Genomic DNA, 20,184 nt, shown 5'->3' on the forward strand with positions numbered 1-20,184 from the left:
AACTGACCAACAAGGTAGAGAAGTAGCCTCATGCACTTGCAGTAGTGTTTTAGATTTGGGCAGCGGCCAGGCATTTGGCTGTCTTTCAAAGACAGTGAGTTATTCCTCCCCACCAAGAATGCACCCTTAAAATAAAGGAAGCCAGGGCAGCAATGATGTAGTAATCATGCAAAACTGAGACCTTGATGTGGAGACTTCCCTGGGGAAACTGGACTTCAGTTGTGCAGTTGGATCAGCAACCTATTTTGCTTTTAACTGCACTGCATAGAAAAGGCTTGGAAAAGTGGAGGCAGAAAAATGGAATACGATAATCGGAGGTGAGAGAGTCCAAGCAGCTTTGACTTTGATAGTTTTGGATCTCTTGTGCTGCTTTTTTTCTGGGGGCAGCTGGTGCACAGACTAGCTATACCTCACACTCCCCAGGGACTTTTCTGTCTCCCCAATTCTGCTGCAAGTACAGCAATTGGTACTAGCAGTGAGATTTTGCTTCACAAAGATCTAAAATTTCATTTTGGTGGCTCCTCTCTCGCCCAAAACAAAGTTTCCAGTCTAGCCTGGAGCAATAATTTCAGTTCATGATCCATGTAGTCTGGGCAACTGGCTGCATTGTCTTTGTGACCAACCTCAGAGCCTAAATCTGTAGTCCTATAGTCTATTGAGTTCAATGGGGATGCTATTTAATTTATAAGTATATCTGGGTGAGTGGTGGTTTCTGAGTCAGGGGAGCGTTAAATCGGCTCCAAACTCTCTTCTTCCCACTAAATCCAATGCCTTGGATAGTCAAGATTAAAATCAATATGGATTCACTGTCCCACTAGGATGGAAGCCACTAGGGGTTTAGACACAACGGGACACAGGCCTTTGTCTGTATTGAGAAACATGCAATGAATTTTACAAGAGAGGTCAGGTTTATTTACACATCATTTTTTGACTGGAAACTAATAATAATATAGCAAGTGAGTTCCTTACAAAAATAAGCTGTTACTTTTCATTGTTGATTTTCATATATTATATTTATTAACATACAACGAGAGGGAAAAAGATAGAGCAATCACAAATCTTATTGCACAAAAACAACCAGAAATATCATAATGACCATGTGAAATAAATATGTTACGTACAACTTCTCCCAGAAAATAATGTCCACATCAGTTTCAGATCTCGCCTTCTGACTATTCCTTGCCATGCTTTGGTAGGGGATTTTTTAAAAAAAGGTGCGGGATTTTATTTTGTTTTTGTTTATTTTCCCATCCAAAGATCTTGCCAGCTGAGACAGACAAAAAGCCACAAGGGAAGCAGCTCCAAGATCGGGTGCATTACCTGCTGTATTTGGTCCAAAAAGAGAAGGAGGAAAAACAGAGTGTGCAAGAGAAAAAAGAGGTCAGTTGTGCCAAAAAGCCACTGGAAAAGCCAAGAGGTGCTGGACCAGGTCTTGTGCTTTCGAAAGAAATTGTAGCATCAGGTTTTGTCGAACTGATCTCCTTCTGCAGATGCATCGAGTGAAGGGGTGCCCTGGAAGAACCTTAGGTCACTCCGTGCATCTGAGGAAGAAGACCCAGTATAGAAATGTTTATGCCACAACTTCTTTGCTCAGTTAGTCTCAAAGGTGCCATGAGCTCTCTTTGCAAATTAAAACAACAGTGATTTAAAGAGGCTAAAACCATATTGAAAAAATATGGCAAATTAAAATAGAAGATCCTACAGACTGTTAAATCAATTTGAAACCAAACACATGCAGAAATGTGAAATTAATCCAATGGCCCCTTAAAGGATTAAACAAAGAGGCATGTTTTTACTTGGCATTCAATAAAATAAATGTCAGTGCCAATTGGGCCCTTAAAGGAATCCCAGAGGAAAAGGCTGTCTCTCACATCTTCCCATTATGTACAGCTCCCATAGAGGAGGTCCCCTCCAAAACACTTTGGTCCTCAGGCAAATGGGTACATGGGAAGCACTTCTTCCAGTATGGAAGTCCCAAGCCATTTAGGGCTTTAAAGACGTTAGTATCAAATTGAAGCTCCTGGTTTCCATAGTGTCAGATGTAACTTTGCAAATGTGAGTGAGGCACTTTATGAAACAGGGATTACATCTGGTCCCATTTCCCTCCTTAAGCGAGCATCTTTCCATGGGAATGAAGTCTCTCCTCTGCACTTGGACAAATTGTCAGAAGAAGGAGAGGTCAAAGTAAAGCAAACCTCATAAATCCCATCATCACTGTCTCTCCTGTCCCAGTTCAGTAAAAGGCCCCAGGAGCTAAGATTCTGGCAGAAGGCTGGCCATTGGAAAAACAGCTGGTGGATGGCATCTTGGATGGGTTCTGGGGTACAACCTCATACTGAGAAAGGTGAGAGGGGCAGGTCCATTGGAGCCAACCAGAAGGAGTGTTGCAAAGGCCTCCCAGCCAATCTCCTACATGGGCCGGCCAGCTGTTTGCCAATGGATCTTGTTATTCCTACATCATTGCTTGATTTGATTTAAAAGATGTTCCTTGGCAGCTTTTAGCAGAACGAAGGAATAAGAAGGATTCTCTTTTCCTCCTTCCTTTTTTCTAGGAGGATGGACGAGATAAGAGCCCCGAGAAAAAGAAGCAGAAGAAAGAGAACCAAGAAAATCAAGAGAAACAGGCTGCAATCAAGAAGAAAAAAGGAGGATGAGAAGGAAGGAACAAAAACTAAGGACAAAATAGAGAAGGTAGAGCCAGCACTGCATGGCTGTTTAAGCATTAAACTAGGACACTGGAGATCAGGGTTTGATGGCCTGGTCGAGCCTAAAAACCCACTGGGTGACCTTGGGGAAGTCACACACTCTCAGCCTCAGAGGATGACAATGGCAAACCTCATCTGAGGAAATTTGCCAAGAACACCCTGTGACAGGTTTGCCGTAGGGTCTCCATATGTCAGAAATGACATGGAGACACACAGCAATAGCAACAACAACAAGGCAAGGCCGTGCCCACTTCCCCTCCTTTCTTTCAATGGTCAGATCCCTGATTTTATCACATCCCTGATTTTGCGTTAGGACTAAGCTGCCCAATTTTCCCTTTTCACAGCCCAAAGACAGTGAGGCCAAAGCTGGAAACCAAGGGAACCCATTGCAGGGCCATGTACACATTATGGCCGGAAGCGAGCTCACCCCTATGGCAGGAAATGAAGAGGAGGAGGAAGAAGAGGAGGGAAATTTGGATGTGGAGACATTCGAAATCGTAAGTCCCCCCCCCCCCATAGCACAAGAAAGGGTGCAGTCCAGGGTATCAGTAGAACTCTTCTCTAGCATCACATTTCATATGAGCTGATTTTCTTCCTTCCTTCCCTGTCCAAGGTAATAGTCAGGTTTTAAAAATTCTCCCTAGCTTTCTTGCAACCTTTCACTTGCACAAGACTAATGTGTAGCTTCTGCTCTCTGTTTGTTCTCCTCTTCAGTGCAAAGAGTGGATGCGGCCAGTCAAGAAGGCCCTGCATGAGTTTGACAAACCAGGCAAAGGGCTCTTGGTGACAGAAAAGGTGGAGCACATACGCACCCATCTGTTGACGTTAGGCGACCGCATCTGCGAATACTTGAAAACTTATTCCGAAAAGAAGGACAGAAGTCTCTGGCGAGGGTAAGCTTCATTTCCGTTCCCGTCAGGCCTTTTGTCACAGAATCAAGTACAGTAATCCAGAAAGAAAACTCAAGGCAGGGCTATAGAAATTGAGCTTGTTTGGCTCTCGGTGGCTCCCCTTGAGAGCCGATGGACATGGCAGATTGTAGTCTGGACAACAGCTAAAGGGAAGAGAGCAATGGTGGGCCATGGCTTCCATGTCAGGGGTTCATTCAACCTACTCTCAGTTTTATTACCCTCTAAGAGTTCGATGGATATGGTTCAGCACCATGGACAGTTCCCTTTAAACTGAAATATGACCCTGATTCTACACTTCCATGACACTGAAGCCATTAGTAATCCTTGGATGGTGACAATGAGGTTGATACCTTCTTCTCCTTCCCTCTTTGGGTAGAGAAGCTTCTGCCCTGGATGCATAGAATTCCTTCCTTATGTCTCAGAGGTATGGCCCTGTTGGTGCTAGGAACCAGAAATGGGATCTGCAACAACATTTTGTAACATAGAATGCTTATTTTGATCATGGTACTAGCTAGCCAGATCTTATTCCAGAATAACCCATTCTACCATCATCAGTCTCTTGGCTGCTTCTATTTTCCATTTAGTATTGTCCCTATAGCGAAGTGATTCCCGAAATCTGACCTTCCAGGTGTTTAGTACTTTGGCTCCCAAAATCCCAGACCACTAGCCAAGATGGCTGAGGCTTCTGGGAGTTGAAGTCCAAAACATCTGGAAGCTATAGGGGCTGAGATGGCATCAGAGTTGTTTGTCCCTGGTAAGCTGTGGGAATTTGTGGCAAAGACTGGATTTGAACAAGGTGACCTGACTTTAACAGCCCATAATTTGATAGGCCAGATCTATACCGCCAGTTAGTGTAGACCAGTGATTCCCAGACTTTCATCCTCTGGATGCTTTGGACTTTAGCTCCCCAAAACCCTGACTGTTGGTCAAACTGATTGGGGATTCTGGGAGTCAAAGTCTAAAAAACAACTGAAGGACCAGTGTTTGGGAATTAGAGATCTAGACCAACTATATACATGTCTAGGGCTTAGAAGACTGAATTGTTGCCCCAGGGGACCTTGGAGGGCTGCACCTCCCAAATTGCCCCTAAATGCCACCTACAAATGGGGAGGGGGATTCTTGCAGACTTTCAGGTGGCCCTGGCTGTTTTAGGGCCAGGAGAGGCCCTTTTTTCTCAACAGAAAGAAACCTGGAATTTTGTTGTCAAATGGCTGCTTAGCACTTGACAAACACAAAGGGAAATTATAATTCACTTTATTTCCCAGGAACCTGTGGGTGTTTGTATCAAAGTTTACTGAATCTCACGTGAGGAAGTTGCACAGGGTTTACAAGATGGCATGCAGAAAGCGGGCCAAGGATGAGGAGGTGAGGTTGAAAATCAGGATTTTCAAGGGGGATGTGAAAACTGTCATGTGGATGCTTGTCAGTGAATGGAAACAATATGGCTTTTCTGAAGAAAGAAAGAAAGAAAGAAAGAAAGAAAGGAAGGAAGGAGAAAAAAACATACCTACTAGGAAAAGATCCAGATACACCTTTAATTATTTTTTGTAAACACATGCCACATAGTCTGAAAAAAACTATGGAAGCTGGCCATGAAAGCCTTTGACTTCACATCTTTAATTGCAAGCCTGGATATGGTTTTCCTTTTTTAGAGCTTCTTTTTCAAAATAAAACATACAGTCATCCCTCCACATTTGCGGCTATGATTTTTCCAGATTTGATTATTCACGGATTGTATGGATATATTCTCTCTAGAAATTTCTAGGTCCTCCAGTGCAACTCTATGGTCAACTTTAACTAAAAGTTGCACTAAAGGACTTAGACATTCCTAGAGAGAGCAATTCACTAGGCATTTGTAGCTCCTCCAGTACAATTCTATGCTCAATGTCTGGCAGATGTTGACCATAGAGTTGCACTGAAGGACCTAGAGATTCATATGGAGGTGTTCTCTCAGTTAAAAATAGAGTGTATTTGTTATTAGTGGTTTTTCCACTTTTATGGTTTTTTCAGTTTTTGGCCAGCTCGCTCTTAGGTTTCTCACTAACATCTCCCTTTAAACCTCTTTTGCTCTCAATAGGAACAGAAGAAGAAGGAGTCTGAGGGAGTCAAAAAGCCAGTTCAGCCAGAGCCTTCTGGGACCAGCCAGGTTTTTGTAATCCCTGAGATACCTCCTGGTCCTCCTCAGAAGGTCCAGCAGCCGTCTCCTCCTCCACCTCCTCCTCCTCCACCACCACCACCTCCTCCTCCTCCTCCCCAGAAACAGGGACACCTTTGTGACAACTACAATGACCCAAAGCAAAGACACTTCAGTGGTACAGGTTAGAAAGCAGTCAGAAGCTGACACACAACTCTTTCAAATCGAGGGAGCCACAGCAAAGAAGGCCCTTTCCTAAGTCCTTGCTCTGTAGGGTTGCTAGAGTGAAAACTGGAGAGGGCTTCTCTTTCTTTAATGCTTATGTAGAAGAGGGAATTTTGACTGCCCTGCCTGGTGAATATGAAGAGAAGGACTCCTTCACTTACTGAAGTTTCAGGCTGTTTGGGGCCTTGCCTGCTGCCACACTGCTGAAATTAAGTAATTTGATACCACTTTTTAATTTCCATGGCTCGATGCTATAGAATTCTGGGATGCAGAGTTGTCTAAAAGAAAAGGCTAAATATCTCGCAAAACTACAAATCCAGGATCCCTTAGCATTGTGTCATGGCTGTTAAAGTGGAGTCAAGCTGCTTCATTTCTGCAGTGTGGATACATGCTTTGAATGTCATTACCTGTAAGAAATAACTGAATTTGTATGTAGCCATCCACTGATGTATAATTTCATAATTAATGCTTCATAAGATTTTTAAAAACCCAGCAAAATGATAAAAAATATAGTTGCCTGCCTGCTGCATCACAGAAGAAACCTGTAAAACAGCACAGAAATTGCACTTTACTTATGTGTCCTTAGAGGAGATTGCCCTTATTGATGTACTCTAGCAAAAATTCCCTTTTCAGCTCAGGCAGAACCCCAAAGATTGTATGCAATCCTGTTCAGGACAGACCTCCCTGAAATATTCAACTCCTGGGTGTCTTGCAGAAGAGACTGAGCCCTTTCCCTTCTCCCTTCCTTTGTTAGCAGAGCAAGGCAACTGGCAGCGGGATTGCAAGTTCAGCTACGGTGGCAACCCCAACCAAGTGTGGGCTGGAGAACAGCAACGTCAGTATAACCAACCCTGTTACAAGGCGCACCACTTTGGAGACCACCAGCCACACAGGGAGCCTCACTACAGCTGGGCCAACTATGAAGCAAACTACCCATCCCGCAAGCGGCCATACGATCAGTACAGCAGAGGCAGAGGCCACTTGGGCCATAGGGACTACGGTGACAGGTGAGCCTTTATTTTCTCCTTTGGGACTTCCAGATTGTGTTGTCCAGCAACTAAATTTCTATCATGTATTGTATGTTTTTGTGCATTCCTTCCAATACTTGTTGGAAATTAGGAGGAGCCAAGGGCCCAAAGCATTAAACTTTTCACAGTAGTTGGACCTTGGCAATGTGGACATTGTGCATCCCATACTGCAACTGTGAACTGCCTATAGTGTGATTAGATGATTGTTAGGTGCACTCACCATTTTTCTAATGTTGCAGAAAAGAGGTATGCACTATAGGGCTGGCATCACATGACTCCACTATCAGATATTTACTCTATTCTGAGATAGAGAATGCATCATCTTGGCCAGAGAGCGTTAGCCGACTTCCAATTCCGTATTTATGGCAGGGATGGAAATGGTGAAGCCCTCCAGATGTTCCTGGACTGCAGTGCCCAGTGTTTGTTTGAATGGTTTTGTAGTTTTAAATATGTTGTAAGCCGCCCTGATCGGAGGAAGGGCGGCATATAAATAAAAATTTTATTTATTATTTATTATTTATTTGTTGCCATCTTCTGTGTTGACTAGGGTCTCTGGGAGTTTGGTCCAACTAGATCTGGAACCTGATTTAGGGGAACAACTTGAACATAATTCTTAAGACTCCCAAGGGCAGGAGGTTTTGCTGGATGTCTTCTTCTGAGGTGACACCTCTCTGTGATTGTCTCTTGTTCTGTCCAGGTACGACCAGGACTCCAAGCAGAGACGATTAGGTGAATGCGCATCTCAGAATTATCACCGACAGGATTTCAGACGAATGTCTGACCCCAGGCCTTCCATGAGCTACCACAGCCAAGGGCCTTCAGGCCATTACCGCTCTTTCCACCCAGAGAAAGCCACCAGTGACAAGCAGTTGCTCCCACCTCCTCACTCCCAAGTCTCAGACCCAAATGCTCCACCTGCAAAGAAGCGCCACTGTGAGACTCTCTTTGTACACTGGTCTCCCCTAGAAGGTATATATAAAGAGCCGAAGGGTCCAGGATATAACTGGAACTGGAAACCTAGGAATTAGATTTAATGGGAGCATCTGGGTTTTGTCCCAATCCCATAATCCCACACGGGTTGAAAAGCAGAAGAGTCTAGAATATAACTGTAACTGGAAACCAAAGAGAGGGGGAATCACCTCTGAGTAAATTTGATCTGATGTAATAATAGCAGAGACTACTGGTTCATCACACCAAGAAGCAGAGACTCTAAATGTGCTGCTGTGTTAGTTTATGTTTCTGAAGGGGAGGAATGTAGGAATGAAATTTAATGGGGGCATCTGGGTTTTGCCCCAATCCCATAATCCCATACTGGTTGAACACTGGGCATTGGCTTCTCTGCCCAGCTCTTTGGGCCTGTTGAGGAAAGACCAACCCTGTGCTGGTTTTTGTTTCTAAAAGGCTGACTAGGTCTCCTGCAAACATTGCATGTAACTTGGAGGGACAGCTATTGAGGATACGAATGGAGCAGAATGCAAGATGGCTTTGGGTGCTGCTGGAGAAAGAGAGGCCATCACAGTTAGGGAGGAGGACAAAGGATAGACTTGAAAAATCCCAACATAGGCTTCAAATATCTATAGGAATTTTCTTTTGGTTCATGATGCCACCCTAAAAGAAAATGAAAGGTGTGAATACTTGCCCCCCTCCTCTTGACTCCCAATATTCATTGTTTTCCTTCTGACATTTTTCTCTCGTTCTCTTTATTCCACTTTCTAAGGGAAACCAAGGATAGGAATGGGATTAGATGGAATCTCTCTGGTGTTTTAGAACCTTTCTGGACATGCCCCAAAGAGACACACACATCCCTTCTGGCCCCCCTCTTTCTTTTTTCATAGAGATGAAGGACCATCATGTGCATTTCTGCACATGTGAGGGACATCCTCTAAACCAGTGATTCCCAAACTTTGGTCCTCCAGATGTTTTGGACTTCAAATGCTAGCAGTCAGGAATTCTGGGTGCTGAAGTCCAAAACATCTGGAGGACCAAAGTTTGGGAACCACTGCTGTAGACCAGCCCTGAGAAGGGGAAGAAAACATCTTTGGGAAGTCCATCCCTTTAGCTGAGAAGGAGCCAGAGCGAGGCACTGTCACATTTTTAAAGCAACTTGTTTGACAGTTCCTGCAGCACTTCCACCCCCATTTTCCCAACTGCTTAAGTGTCTCGAGGAAGACGCAGGAATAACCTAAACTTTCATTTTCAGCATTTTGCAACTGCTAAAGTCAAGAGCAGACTAAACACATACTATTTGCAGTGAGTCAGTAGTAGGGAAGGTGTGTTGTATTGGTGCCCAGTTGGGATGGATTATTCACAGATTTGGGAGTGAGTAGTAGGAGGGGAAGATTTAGTGACCCATAGCTATGCTCCACATTACAGTCCTGTTCTGTCCTATACATTTCCCCCAGGATCCAGAGCTGAAAGTATAGTTGCTCAATAAAAACTTGGAGTTAAAGGGGAAAGACCAACTAGTCCTGTTGCCTAAACAAACAAAGAAACAAACACTACTTAACATTAATTTATATTTGTGACAACATTCTGCCAGTGTCCAAGTGATTTCTGATTTAAATATGTTGCTTTTTGAATATGTATTAAATATTTCTACACTGTAAAACAGCTGTACTTAGAATTCTTCTATATTAAAATGTGTTTTTCTGGTTACTTGTGTTTTGCCTATTTATCTATATATGAATATATATATTTTTGGTCAGTGAAAGGGAGGTGCAAACGATGGTTATTATGAGTTCTGTTTTAGCTCTTTGATGGATAGAATGAAAGTTTCGCATATTGAATTTTACATCTGGCAGTTTTGAAGCTCTTAATGGCAAAAAGATTGCAAAATACTTAAAACACAGACCACCTTCCATACAGTGTGCAAAGAGATCTTGTAGCGCCTTTGAGACTAGCTGAAAGGCAGAAGCTGTTGGCATGACCTTGTATAGACTTGAGTCTATTATTATTATTATTATTATTATTATTATTATTATTATTACTTGAGATGCAGATGCTGACTCAAGTCTAGGAAGATTCATGCTACTAGCTTCTCTCTCTTACCTGCTTCTTCTCTCAAAGGTGCTTCAAGATCCCCTTTTCACATTGATTTTCCAGACTAACAGGGCAGTTCCTTTGCATTTTCCATACAGGAAAGCAGTTCTCTGGGGGAATATCCAATGTGTAAAATTTCTTCCCCACATTTGAACACAGGACACAACTAAGCTATTTATTATGCATGTTTACTAGAGTGAGAAACATGGGAGATAATGAAGAGCAAGTCCCTTGATGCCAGCATCTTTTAAAAAGTGTTTAATATCATCTGTGAAGTGATAACTCCAGTCTGTGGAACAATCTAAAATCTGACATTTTAATCTAATCCTGTGCCTCATCCGTACCTCAAGCATTTCCTTGATCAGGTATTTCCCTGAATGATGCTACTTAGGCTTTCCTTCTGACTACATGGCTTAGCAAAAGTCTGAAAGTCTTTGGTCATCATTATTTCTAAGACATTTAAATAATGGACCTTCTCCAAATTGTTTTCTCGCTCGCTTGCTTTCTCCAACCAGTTATATATCCCATAAGATACACAATTGAGTAGAGTCACTACTCTTTGATATAATGATGCAGAAATGCAACAATCAGCCTTCAAAAGAGATAGAAGGGGATGACATTGTAGAATGGACAGATTCTTTTCTGTGTATTAACTGAACTCTGGATCTGTTCATTATTTGTAGTTGGGCCTGAGTCACTGCTGAGGTTTGGTTTCAGGACCCCATGTTCTAACCAAAATCTGTGGATGCTCAAATCCTGTTACAAATAATGAGGTTGCAATATGGTGTCCCACACAGAAAATGACAAAATCAAGGCTGGGTTTTTGGATATACATATATACACACATATTGGGGATGTCTCATCAATTAAGAATATACACTCATCCCTCCATATTTGCGGCTTTGATATTTGCCAATTTGATTATACACAGATTTGATTATGTTCTCTCTAGGAATATCTAGTTCCTCCAGTGCAACTCTATGGCCAACCTTAACTAAAAGTTGCACCAAAAGGCCTAGAGATTCCTAGAGAAGTGTCCTCTCAGGTCAGAACGTAGCGTTTTTGTTCTTTGTGGTTTTTCCACTTCACGGGGGTCTTGTGCCCCTAACCCTAGCGAATATGGAGGGACAAGTGTATAACAACATATATACCACAAACAGCAAAAACACCATGTTTTTGCCTGAGTGGACACCTGTCTAGGAATCTCTAGGTCCTCCAATGCAACTCTGTGGCCAACGTCCAACAGAAACTGACCATAGAATTGTGCTGGATGAGTTATAAATGCCTAATGGAACATTCTCTCTAGGAATCTCTAGGCCTTTCAGTGCAACTTTTAGTTAAGGTGGACCATAGAGTTGCACTGGAGGACCTAGATGTTCCTAGAGAGAACATATTATTCAAATCTGTGAATAATCAAATCCGCTAATATCAAAGCTGCAAATATGGAGGGATGAGTTTATATACAGTATATAGATAGATAGATGTCTCTTCAGTTAACTATATATATATATATATATATATATATATATATAAAACTGCAGTTCCCAGAATCCTCTAGCACTGAGCCAGGGTAGTTAAAGCGGTCTCAAAGCGGATTATTTCTGCAGTGTGTGTTTGGGACTACAGTATCATCTCTAGCTAGAATGAATGGTTATGGCTTTTCAACAAGTCAAAGAGGAGCGTTTCTCCCAGCCGCCACTAGATGGCGCCAAAGGGGACCCGGTTCAGCGAAGGCCTCGTTGCCCTAGCAACCGGAGGAAAAGGAAAACAAACCGGAAGTGGGGGACCGGAAGTGCGCGGAGAGACGACCGGAAGCCCAAGGTGGGTTGGAATTTGGCTCAGGAATGAGGGGCGCCTTTTGTTCTTCTGTTGTGGTTATTGTTGTTTTACTCACCAGGCGTGCTTCTGGGCATGTGCAGAGTGCGAACTCTGCGTCTCGATCACGCTCAGGGCGGCCAGGTCCGTCCTCCTTTTGCAGGACGTGCCCTACATTTTCAGCCTTGTGTCCCAGCAGGAATTCCAGAGTGTCCTCCATTTTGACTAAGAAGCATGAATTTATATTTCTAGCAGTAATATCAGCTCTTATTTTGTGATGTCCTACATTTTGCGGTGCTTTGTCCTCAGGGCAACCGGACACGTCCTCCTTTTGCAGGACATGCCATACATTTCAACCTTCTATCCAGGAGTGCCCTCCATTTTGAGCATGACTAAGGAGCATGGATTCATGTTTCTATCAGTTTTTAAACTCTTTTATGTTGTGTCCTACATTTTTCTTCAGTGGCCTTTATTTTGCGGTGCTTTGTCCTTGGGGTGACCAGACATGTCCTCCTTTCCCAGGATGTGTCCTACATTTCAGCCTTCTGTTCGGGACAAAGAGGCATGCATTTATATTCCTATGAGCGCTTTTAGCTTTTATTTGGTCATGCCCTCCATTTTTCTTGATTGTCCTACATTTTGGGGTGCCCTGTCCTCCTTTGCAGTTATTACAGCTGCCCATGCCCTTACAGAGAGGAGAGAAACCCACTGGGTGACCTTTGGCAAGTCACACTCTCTCAGCCTCATAAGAAGGCATTGGCAAATCTCTGAAGAAATCTTACCAAGAAAACCCCATGATAGGTTTGCTTTAGGCTTGCCATAAGTCCGAAAGAACTTGAAGCGACACAACCAATGGGAAGACATAGTTCTTTTGAATCGAGTTGTGTTTTGCGTGTCAGCGAGTGAAGTCCGTTACAAGGCTTTAACCCCTTTCTTACTCTTTGCAGGATTAGTTTGTCTGTTCACATATTACACCCTGAAAATGTCAAAGCAACCTGTGAGCGAACGTTGTTGGAGCAAATCTGAGGTCACTTTTGGTTTCAGAACACCAGATTCCTATATGAAAAAGCAGCATCCATGTTGGAAAACGTTTTCATGACCTTCAGTTTTGTAGGACCAAGTTAAGAGAGGGACAAACTACAGTTGCGATGGCATTTTTTCTTCCTCAGGAAGCACTATCTATTTTGTAGCTCACCTTCTGGATGGTTTTATTGCAGACGCTTCATTCTCAGTAATGAGTTCATGTTTCTAAAGCCACAGCTGGGGACTTTGGTAGCTGTCCAGATTTTATTGGACTCCCCATAGTTACGTTCCCATCAGGCCATGTCAGCTAGACACTAAGAAGAGGTGATGGGAAGAGTAGTTTGCCAGCATCTGGAGGACCGTTGGTTGCCTTACCTCTTCTAAACATCGCTTGGTGCAAACAAGTCCTTCCAAGCATAAGAGGCCTTTTTTCTGTGAGGTTGGGTTTTTGTAGACGCCTGTGATCTACCAGCAAGATCCAGAGACAAAACATGTGCTTACCATTAGTATGGTTAGAGTGTCCTAGTCCAGGTATCTGTAATGAAATGCAACTCATGTGGCCCTTTCATGCTGCACAATTATAGTGCTGTGATTCCACCTTATTTGCCATGGCAACATCCTGTAGGGCCTGGGATTTGTAGTCTAAAGAAGGATATTTGAATCCTTATTCAGAGAGTTCTAGTGTCCCACCAAACTATAAACTCTGGGATTCCATAGTCTGTTGCCATAACAGTTACTGTAAAATAGAATCATAGAGCTATGAGTGTAGCATGGGTCCTTTAACCTGCACACTCCTAGCACTAGTGTGAAGCAGGAAAGGACCCATGCTATACTCCTGCTTAACCACATGTGGACCCATCCACATCTATGTATGCATAAGGCTTACAGGCTGAATAGCAGATGTAATATTTTGTGTGGCAGAGATAAACTTTTTTATACTGTATAGTGTTTTGATCATTTTTCATATTCAGGCTATGAACCATTTAGTCCAATGATTTACCTGAATAGTTGACTTTCAAATATTCTGATAATTGCTTTTTTTGTTTTTAATATTAGCAGAGATTCCAGAATGGCTTCCACAACAGATATTCTTCAGAGTTACGAAGAGATGTTTAGTCATCGATATACTTCAGAAGATGAGGAATACCAGAAATATGTTAAGCGATCTTCAGATCCACCTCCTATAGTAGAAGATTGGCTGAACAGGTCTGGTGAAACCATTCCCTTTATCATAGGTTTGCTTGTTTGGTCACTGTGGGAAGTTGTAAGAGTGCATTATGGAGCGGCCATAAGCCAGTGCAAAATGATAAAAGCCTGAAGTACAAATAATCAGATTACATATGAATGAATCAGTTTTAATCATGTGCCTACAATTGTTAGTGACCATCTGTTTTAATTAGACACAGTTCTTGGGCATTATGATTAAGAACAGAATGTGCAAATGAAAATAGGACAAATGAGCATATGAAGGCACAGAGGCACAGTGAAACCAAATCTGTTCAAAATCAATAAAAACGGGAGGGGAATCAGTCCCTGTACCATTGCAACCTAGGTCTCTGTTTTTCCAATGGTAAAACCATAATAGCAGAGTGACTATTCTCCATTTTGGTTGTTTCCTCAATTAAGGAACACTAAACAAAAATGGAAGAAGAATGACAGTATCAGCCTAAAGTTTATGTTCAAGTCCCTGATGAAGAGTCTTAAGAAATAATAGCAATAGCAATAATACTTACACTTCTATACCATTTTATAGTGTTAGGCATGCTCTAAGCATTTTACAGTGTGTTAGCCAACTGCCCCCAACAAGCTGGGTACTCATTTTACTGACCTACGAAAGGATGGAAGGCTGAGTCAACCTGGAGCCTTGGGATCGAACTCACAACGTTGTGGTTACAGTACCAGGATTTAACCATTGTACTACAGGACTTCCTTTAGTGTTGTTTTGACTGTTTTGACAGTTACTGAAAGGATTATTTCTTTCTAGTCCCTATGTATTATATTTATATATTTTTCTTTTTCATCCTAATTTTAGGTTGCTTTGATAATTCTGTAATATTAAACGTTGCGGTCATAACTAAAGTAAATGAACAAGACCCTGCACAGTATAAAGTCTGGTGTAAAAGCTAATTACAATTATAGTTATCAGCTCCTGTTTTATAATGTTTGGGGGTTTTGTTTTGTCTTATTGTATTGAAATGGTGTCTTGGTCTACTCAAAGCTTTTCTTGACAGAGACACCCTTTCTTACATAGTCTGTGGCTTACAATGGGACTTCCCTCTGCTACAGTTTTAAGACTCAGTGGCTGAATGAGTTTTGAGACTCAGCCTATGCTGAATGGCTCCCCAAAATTTTTGCTGTTCCAACCAGTTGTATAGCTGAAAGTGGTGATGAAGACATTACAAATATTACGTCTTTTCCCATAAGTGAACAGATTGAGCGTATGATTCTTTGCTGTGGAGTGAAGAAGCTTCTCAAAAGAGAAAACTTGGGTCCAAAACACACTGCAGAAATAATTCAGTTTGCAATTGCTTTAACTGCCCTGGCTAAATGCTAGGGAATTCTGGGACACATTTAGCCTTCTTTATCAGAGAGCTCTGGTGCCACAATAAACTACAATTCCCAGGATTCCCTACCACTGAGCCAGAGCAGTTAAAATGGCCTCAAACTGGATTATATCTGCAGTGTGTTTTGGACCATGACTTACTCAAGGTCCTTAATCCATTCAACACAATGTTTTTTTTATTCAGTTGTTCTTTCTTAGTATGTGGAAACCTTGATTTTCTGATAACCATCCCGAGAATGTGAATGTTGAAAGGCAGTAAATAAATACAATGAATAAATATACAGATATACTTAAGGGGAAATAGTTCAGTTAAGAATTGTGTCAGAAAATATGCACAGACTGTAATCTGTTCTGCAGTTATGAATAACCTTAAAATCATTCAGAAAAGGTACAGCTTGTGAACCAAAAGAGGAATGCAAGTTGTCTATTCACATATGGTAACTTGTCACCAGGCTCTGTGATTCTTTTGGGGGTTGCTGCCTGCCTTGGATAGCAGCAAAAATCCAGCAGTGATACACACACATCACAGCTAGACAGAGACAGAAACATCCCCCCCCCAAAAAAAAAAATTGACAGCAGTTTTGTGTATATTCTGATTTTGTGTCTGAGAAACAGCTTTGCAAGTGCTTGTATTGTTTCAATATCCTGCAGACCTGACTGACGAGAGGTGAAGGTAAGAAAAAGAAACATATACATCATGAGAAATGATTCCTAAAACCATTTTCAGCAATCTTCAGGGTCTTGACTCTAGGCACCTGGAAGGTTGCAGTACATGTTTGTTTTAAAATATATTGGAATTGATAGATAACAGATTGAATAGTCTTGATATAAAGCATATTTGTGCCTGGTTTTCTAGGAATAATCTCTTGGTTGTTGTCTGAATTGTTTGCCTAGAATTGCTGAACTTCTTGTTCTTGTTGCTGAAAGCTGCATATGGTTAAGTACACAGCTTCATGATTATTGCCTTGGTACTAGAGAAGCTTGGTAGCTGACACATGAAACAAACCCTTTCCCATGTTGCATTGTTCAGTTCATATTATAAATTTAGTTTGATCACCAACTTCAACTCAGCCCCTTCTGCAACTTTTTAGCTGAATAGATTTTTTTGTACCTTCAGAGAACCCAGCATGCCCAATATATCTGAGATCCTCCAGAATTATGAAAAGATGTTTGCACATCGATACACACCGAAAGATGAAGAATATCAGAAATATGTCCAACGTCCTGCAGACCCACCTCCTTTAGTAGAAGACTGGAGAAACAGATCCGGTGGTAATCAGCGATACCGAGATCGGTACTGTATTTTGCTTTTGTTTTGAAAGTTAGGTTTCATGTAGAGGAAATAGAGGTTAGCTCATTCACTGTGTAACACTTCATCAGGGGTTATTTTCATTGTAGGGCCATTTTATGGAGCAGATCACAACTTACAGGGTGGGACCCTTCCTCTTCATCCTTGCAGAACGTTGTTTGCACCCTTGGCCACCATACTTTTAACTTTTTATTGGCAGTTAAGAGTGAAATGGTATTCTTTATGGGACTTCTGGTTGTGGTTATTTGACTGAGTTTCCAGGGGATTTTTTTCTCCCTGTTAGTGGGTAGAAAAGAAAATGGTATGGCTCTCAAGTCAAATGATAGTGATGGTAGTTTTACATTTAATATAAAGCTGCGGCAAAGTGCTGTTTATAACAAAAGAAATAAAAAGAAACTCTTGAAAAAATTACCCTTGGGATTGCTTGGTCATGAAATGACTTTTCTTTCAGGCATCATAGAAAGCTTTTCCTAATAAGCCAAATAGCCTGTTTTCTTTGGCGTAGTTGTTAACAAAAAAATGGCTGTGCTAAGCAGCAGACTAAATACATTTTGTCTAAAAAAGATTTCATTTACATCCTTAGATAATGTGTGACCTGTTCTGCACAGCTTTATCTGTGCTCCTTGTAATTCTTTGCGACTGTCGAATATGCATTGTCCCCCACTACTAAGCACTTGGGATTTTATGCCTACTGCAAATATTCTGAGTCATCCAGAAAAGGATTTTTCCCCCTGTGCTCCAGGCTGTACATACTGTCCTTCTTAGTTTGAATTTAATCTTAGCTGCTGGCACTTGGGAAACAGAAAAGGACATTGTGCATTAGATTGCTTTCAGTATTGCTTGTGCTGGATTGCACAGGATTTGGACTGTGTGAGGGGTTTGTAGATCTGTTTCGCTTAACTTGAATGTACCATTATGAAATCAGAAGCTTAGAACCTGTGATGGTGCTTTACAAGCAATCAGATCTGTAACCTATCTATCTTGGTACAGCCTATTGTGGCAGAGGCTCCCTGGCGTCTAAAAGGAAGGCCCAGATGCTGCAGAGTGGGCCTAGGATTTTCTGTCTATCACTGATATGTCAGCCTTCAACCTCTCAAAGGATATTTAATGACTTAGTTACCCTTGCAAAATATTTTGAATGAGAGAAGATACTTACTTGGCCAGTTGATGCATTCATTCCCTGGGGATGTTGCTGAAAAATATTTCTCCCCCTAATGTTTCTTTTTCTTTTCTTTTCTAAAAAAGCTATTCATTTTAAGTGTAAACAGGAACAGGTCCCAGATGAATAAGATGAAAAGGTTGCCTCTGGAACAGATAATTGTCTTACGTCTGTGATATGGAGTTCTTGCAGCATTGGTTGTTCATCAGGCTTTTTCCTCTAATCTTTAGAAATGCCCAGGGAAAAAAAGAATTATCAGTAGCATTTTGCTGTCCACAAGACAAATTGCTGAAAGGAGAGCATTATAGGAGGTAGCCTTGGCCTCTTAGGAAGTACCTTGCTTTGGTTGGAAGATATGGTTAGTTTCTAACTCTGCCTAGACACCCGGCTAGATATAGTGGATCAGAAGGCCATCTTCCATCTCAAGCCATTTTCTACAAGGCCAAAACAAGACACCTTGGGAGGAAATACAGCTTTTTTAGCAAAATGGCTAGAGGTGGTCACCAGGCCCCTAGAACAGATCCCAAAGAGATGGATCTCTATTAACATATACACTAGATTATCACTCGTTTCTAAATTTACTGCTGATGTTTTATGGTCAAAAGGGGAAGGACAGAAAAAAAATCTCAAAATTATCAAGGCACTTTGATAAAGGAGAAGAGTTGTTGTCTTATCAGCAAAGCAAATTGAAAATCTGCAAAGCGGACAAAATGTGCCTTTTCCGTGCATGAAATGATCAAATGGAATCCTCATTTTTTTTTAATACAAAAGTTTCTTTGGACTTGGTGCATTTAGTAGAGAGCTTTTTATTTAATATTTAACAAACTTATTCTTTGACTAAACAGAACTTTAGTATTTATGATTTTAAAAAATATATTTAAATAAAATTCATTTTATTAAAAAAATGATTTTCATTTACCCTATGATGTGCTGTACTTTGAAAGTAAATATCATTAAAGACATTATTCTCCCCTAATACAGATTCAGAGACAACAGACAGTTTAAAGGCAGAGGAGACAGATATGGCCATCAAGGAGGCTATAGATCCAACCAGTGGCAAGAAAGAGGCTGGGGGAACAACTATTCACAACACAGACAAGGACAAACTTCCTACCCCCAACGAGGCCGGATGTCCCAGTATGGTTATGGTTCATATTCACAGGGATCCCAGTATGGCTATTACTAGTATTGCCATTTCCATTGACTGCCCAGTATAACAAATAGTTTCTTTGGTTCTCTCAGTTTTATTATATTTTAGATTTTTGTATGTAATGTCGGGGGAGGGATTTTCTTTTTTAAAAATCTTGCTGTATTTCTGCAGTCTAAGAAAGACAGCAGATGTGAAAACTAAAATACAAAAACTAAATGTGAACTTGCTATCTTGCCTTCGCTTGTCACTCTAACGTATTACATCCATATATATACTTAATGGCTGGGAGATTTGCTTTGTGTCAAACCTGTTTGGCAGTAACTCTCAGCAGAAAGGGGCTGTCCTTCCTGAAAGTCTGACATAAACCTTTTATGGGAAGAATGATTGACCTTAGTAATATATCATGTACAGGTTGCATTCTTGTTGCCCCCCCCCTTTTTTTTTTTGGCTGTTGCTGATAAATAGGCTTGCAGTTTTTCAGTTTGATTATTCCAAAGTCTTATTAATTCCCATGGCAGAGCTGGTTTAAGTTTCAATTTAATTTGCAAACAGCTAATGAGCTAAAGTGTCAAATTAAGGGGAAATCATAGTATCCTAAAATCATAGAATCAAATCATTGTGAAAGCTAAAATATTCAGTTTTGTTTTTAGATTCATCATTGTTTACTCAGTGTCCTTTTAAGTTTGTATTCTCTTTGTTTCTCTGGGTGCATGCTGCTTGTACAGTGTGAAATAAAATCCAGAGGCTGAATGAAATTCTGACCTTGCCTGTGCATATGTGTTCTCCTCAAAGGCCTGGGGGAGGTAGGGTCTCAACTACCTGAGGCATTTTCATACCACTCAATGATACATGTACAGTTCCACTTTAACTGTCATGGTTCCATCCTACAGAATGCTGGAATTTCCAGTTTAGGGAGTGCCTGATAGTTTCTTGGTATAAAGATTCCAGCAATGGGACCAAATTCTGCACTTATTTAAGATTGAGTCTCCCTTATCCGAAATGCTTAGGACCAGAAGTGTTTTGAAGATACTTTGGTGATGGGGCCCAAGCCTAAATATGAAATTCATTTATGTTTCATATATGCCTTATGCACCTAGCCTGAAGATGATTTTATATACAATAT

General features: G+C 41.4%; 2 protein-coding genes across 3 annotated transcripts in view; one reads left to right on the forward strand and one right to left on the reverse strand.

Moving 5' to 3' along the window:
- LOC121934035 (SHC-transforming protein 4-like) overlaps positions 1-74 on the reverse strand; it is a 1,970-nt gene extending 1,896 nt beyond the window's left edge. The window contains exon 1 of the mRNA XM_042474010.1: positions 8-74. Within this exon, the coding sequence (XP_042329944.1) occupies positions 8-74 (67 nt within the window). The remainder of the gene's footprint in view (positions 1-7) is intronic.
- An 11,700-nt stretch (positions 75-11,774) lies between these two features.
- On the forward strand, positions 11,775-19,816 carry RAMAC (RNA guanine-7 methyltransferase activating subunit). Of its 2 annotated transcripts, none has more exons than XM_042477015.1 (4): positions 11,775-11,863; positions 13,940-14,086; positions 16,561-16,737; positions 18,893-19,816. In XM_042477015.1, exons 2-4 carry the CDS (start codon positions 13,950-13,952, stop codon positions 19,095-19,097), a joined length of 519 nt encoding a protein of 172 aa, XP_042332949.1. In that variant the 5' UTR covers positions 11,775-11,863; positions 13,940-13,949; the 3' UTR covers positions 19,098-19,816. The 2 variants fall into 2 exon arrangements, with proteins under 2 accessions (XP_042332949.1, XP_042332948.1); XM_042477014.1 differs by having other exon boundaries at positions 11,817-11,863; positions 13,937-14,086.
- Positions 19,817-20,184: the final 368 nt, after the last annotated feature.

This window comes from Sceloporus undulatus, chromosome 6 (genome assembly GCF_019175285.1).
Source record: "Sceloporus undulatus isolate JIND9_A2432 ecotype Alabama chromosome 6, SceUnd_v1.1, whole genome shotgun sequence".
NCBI lineage: Eukaryota > Metazoa > Chordata > Lepidosauria > Squamata > Phrynosomatidae > Sceloporus > Sceloporus undulatus.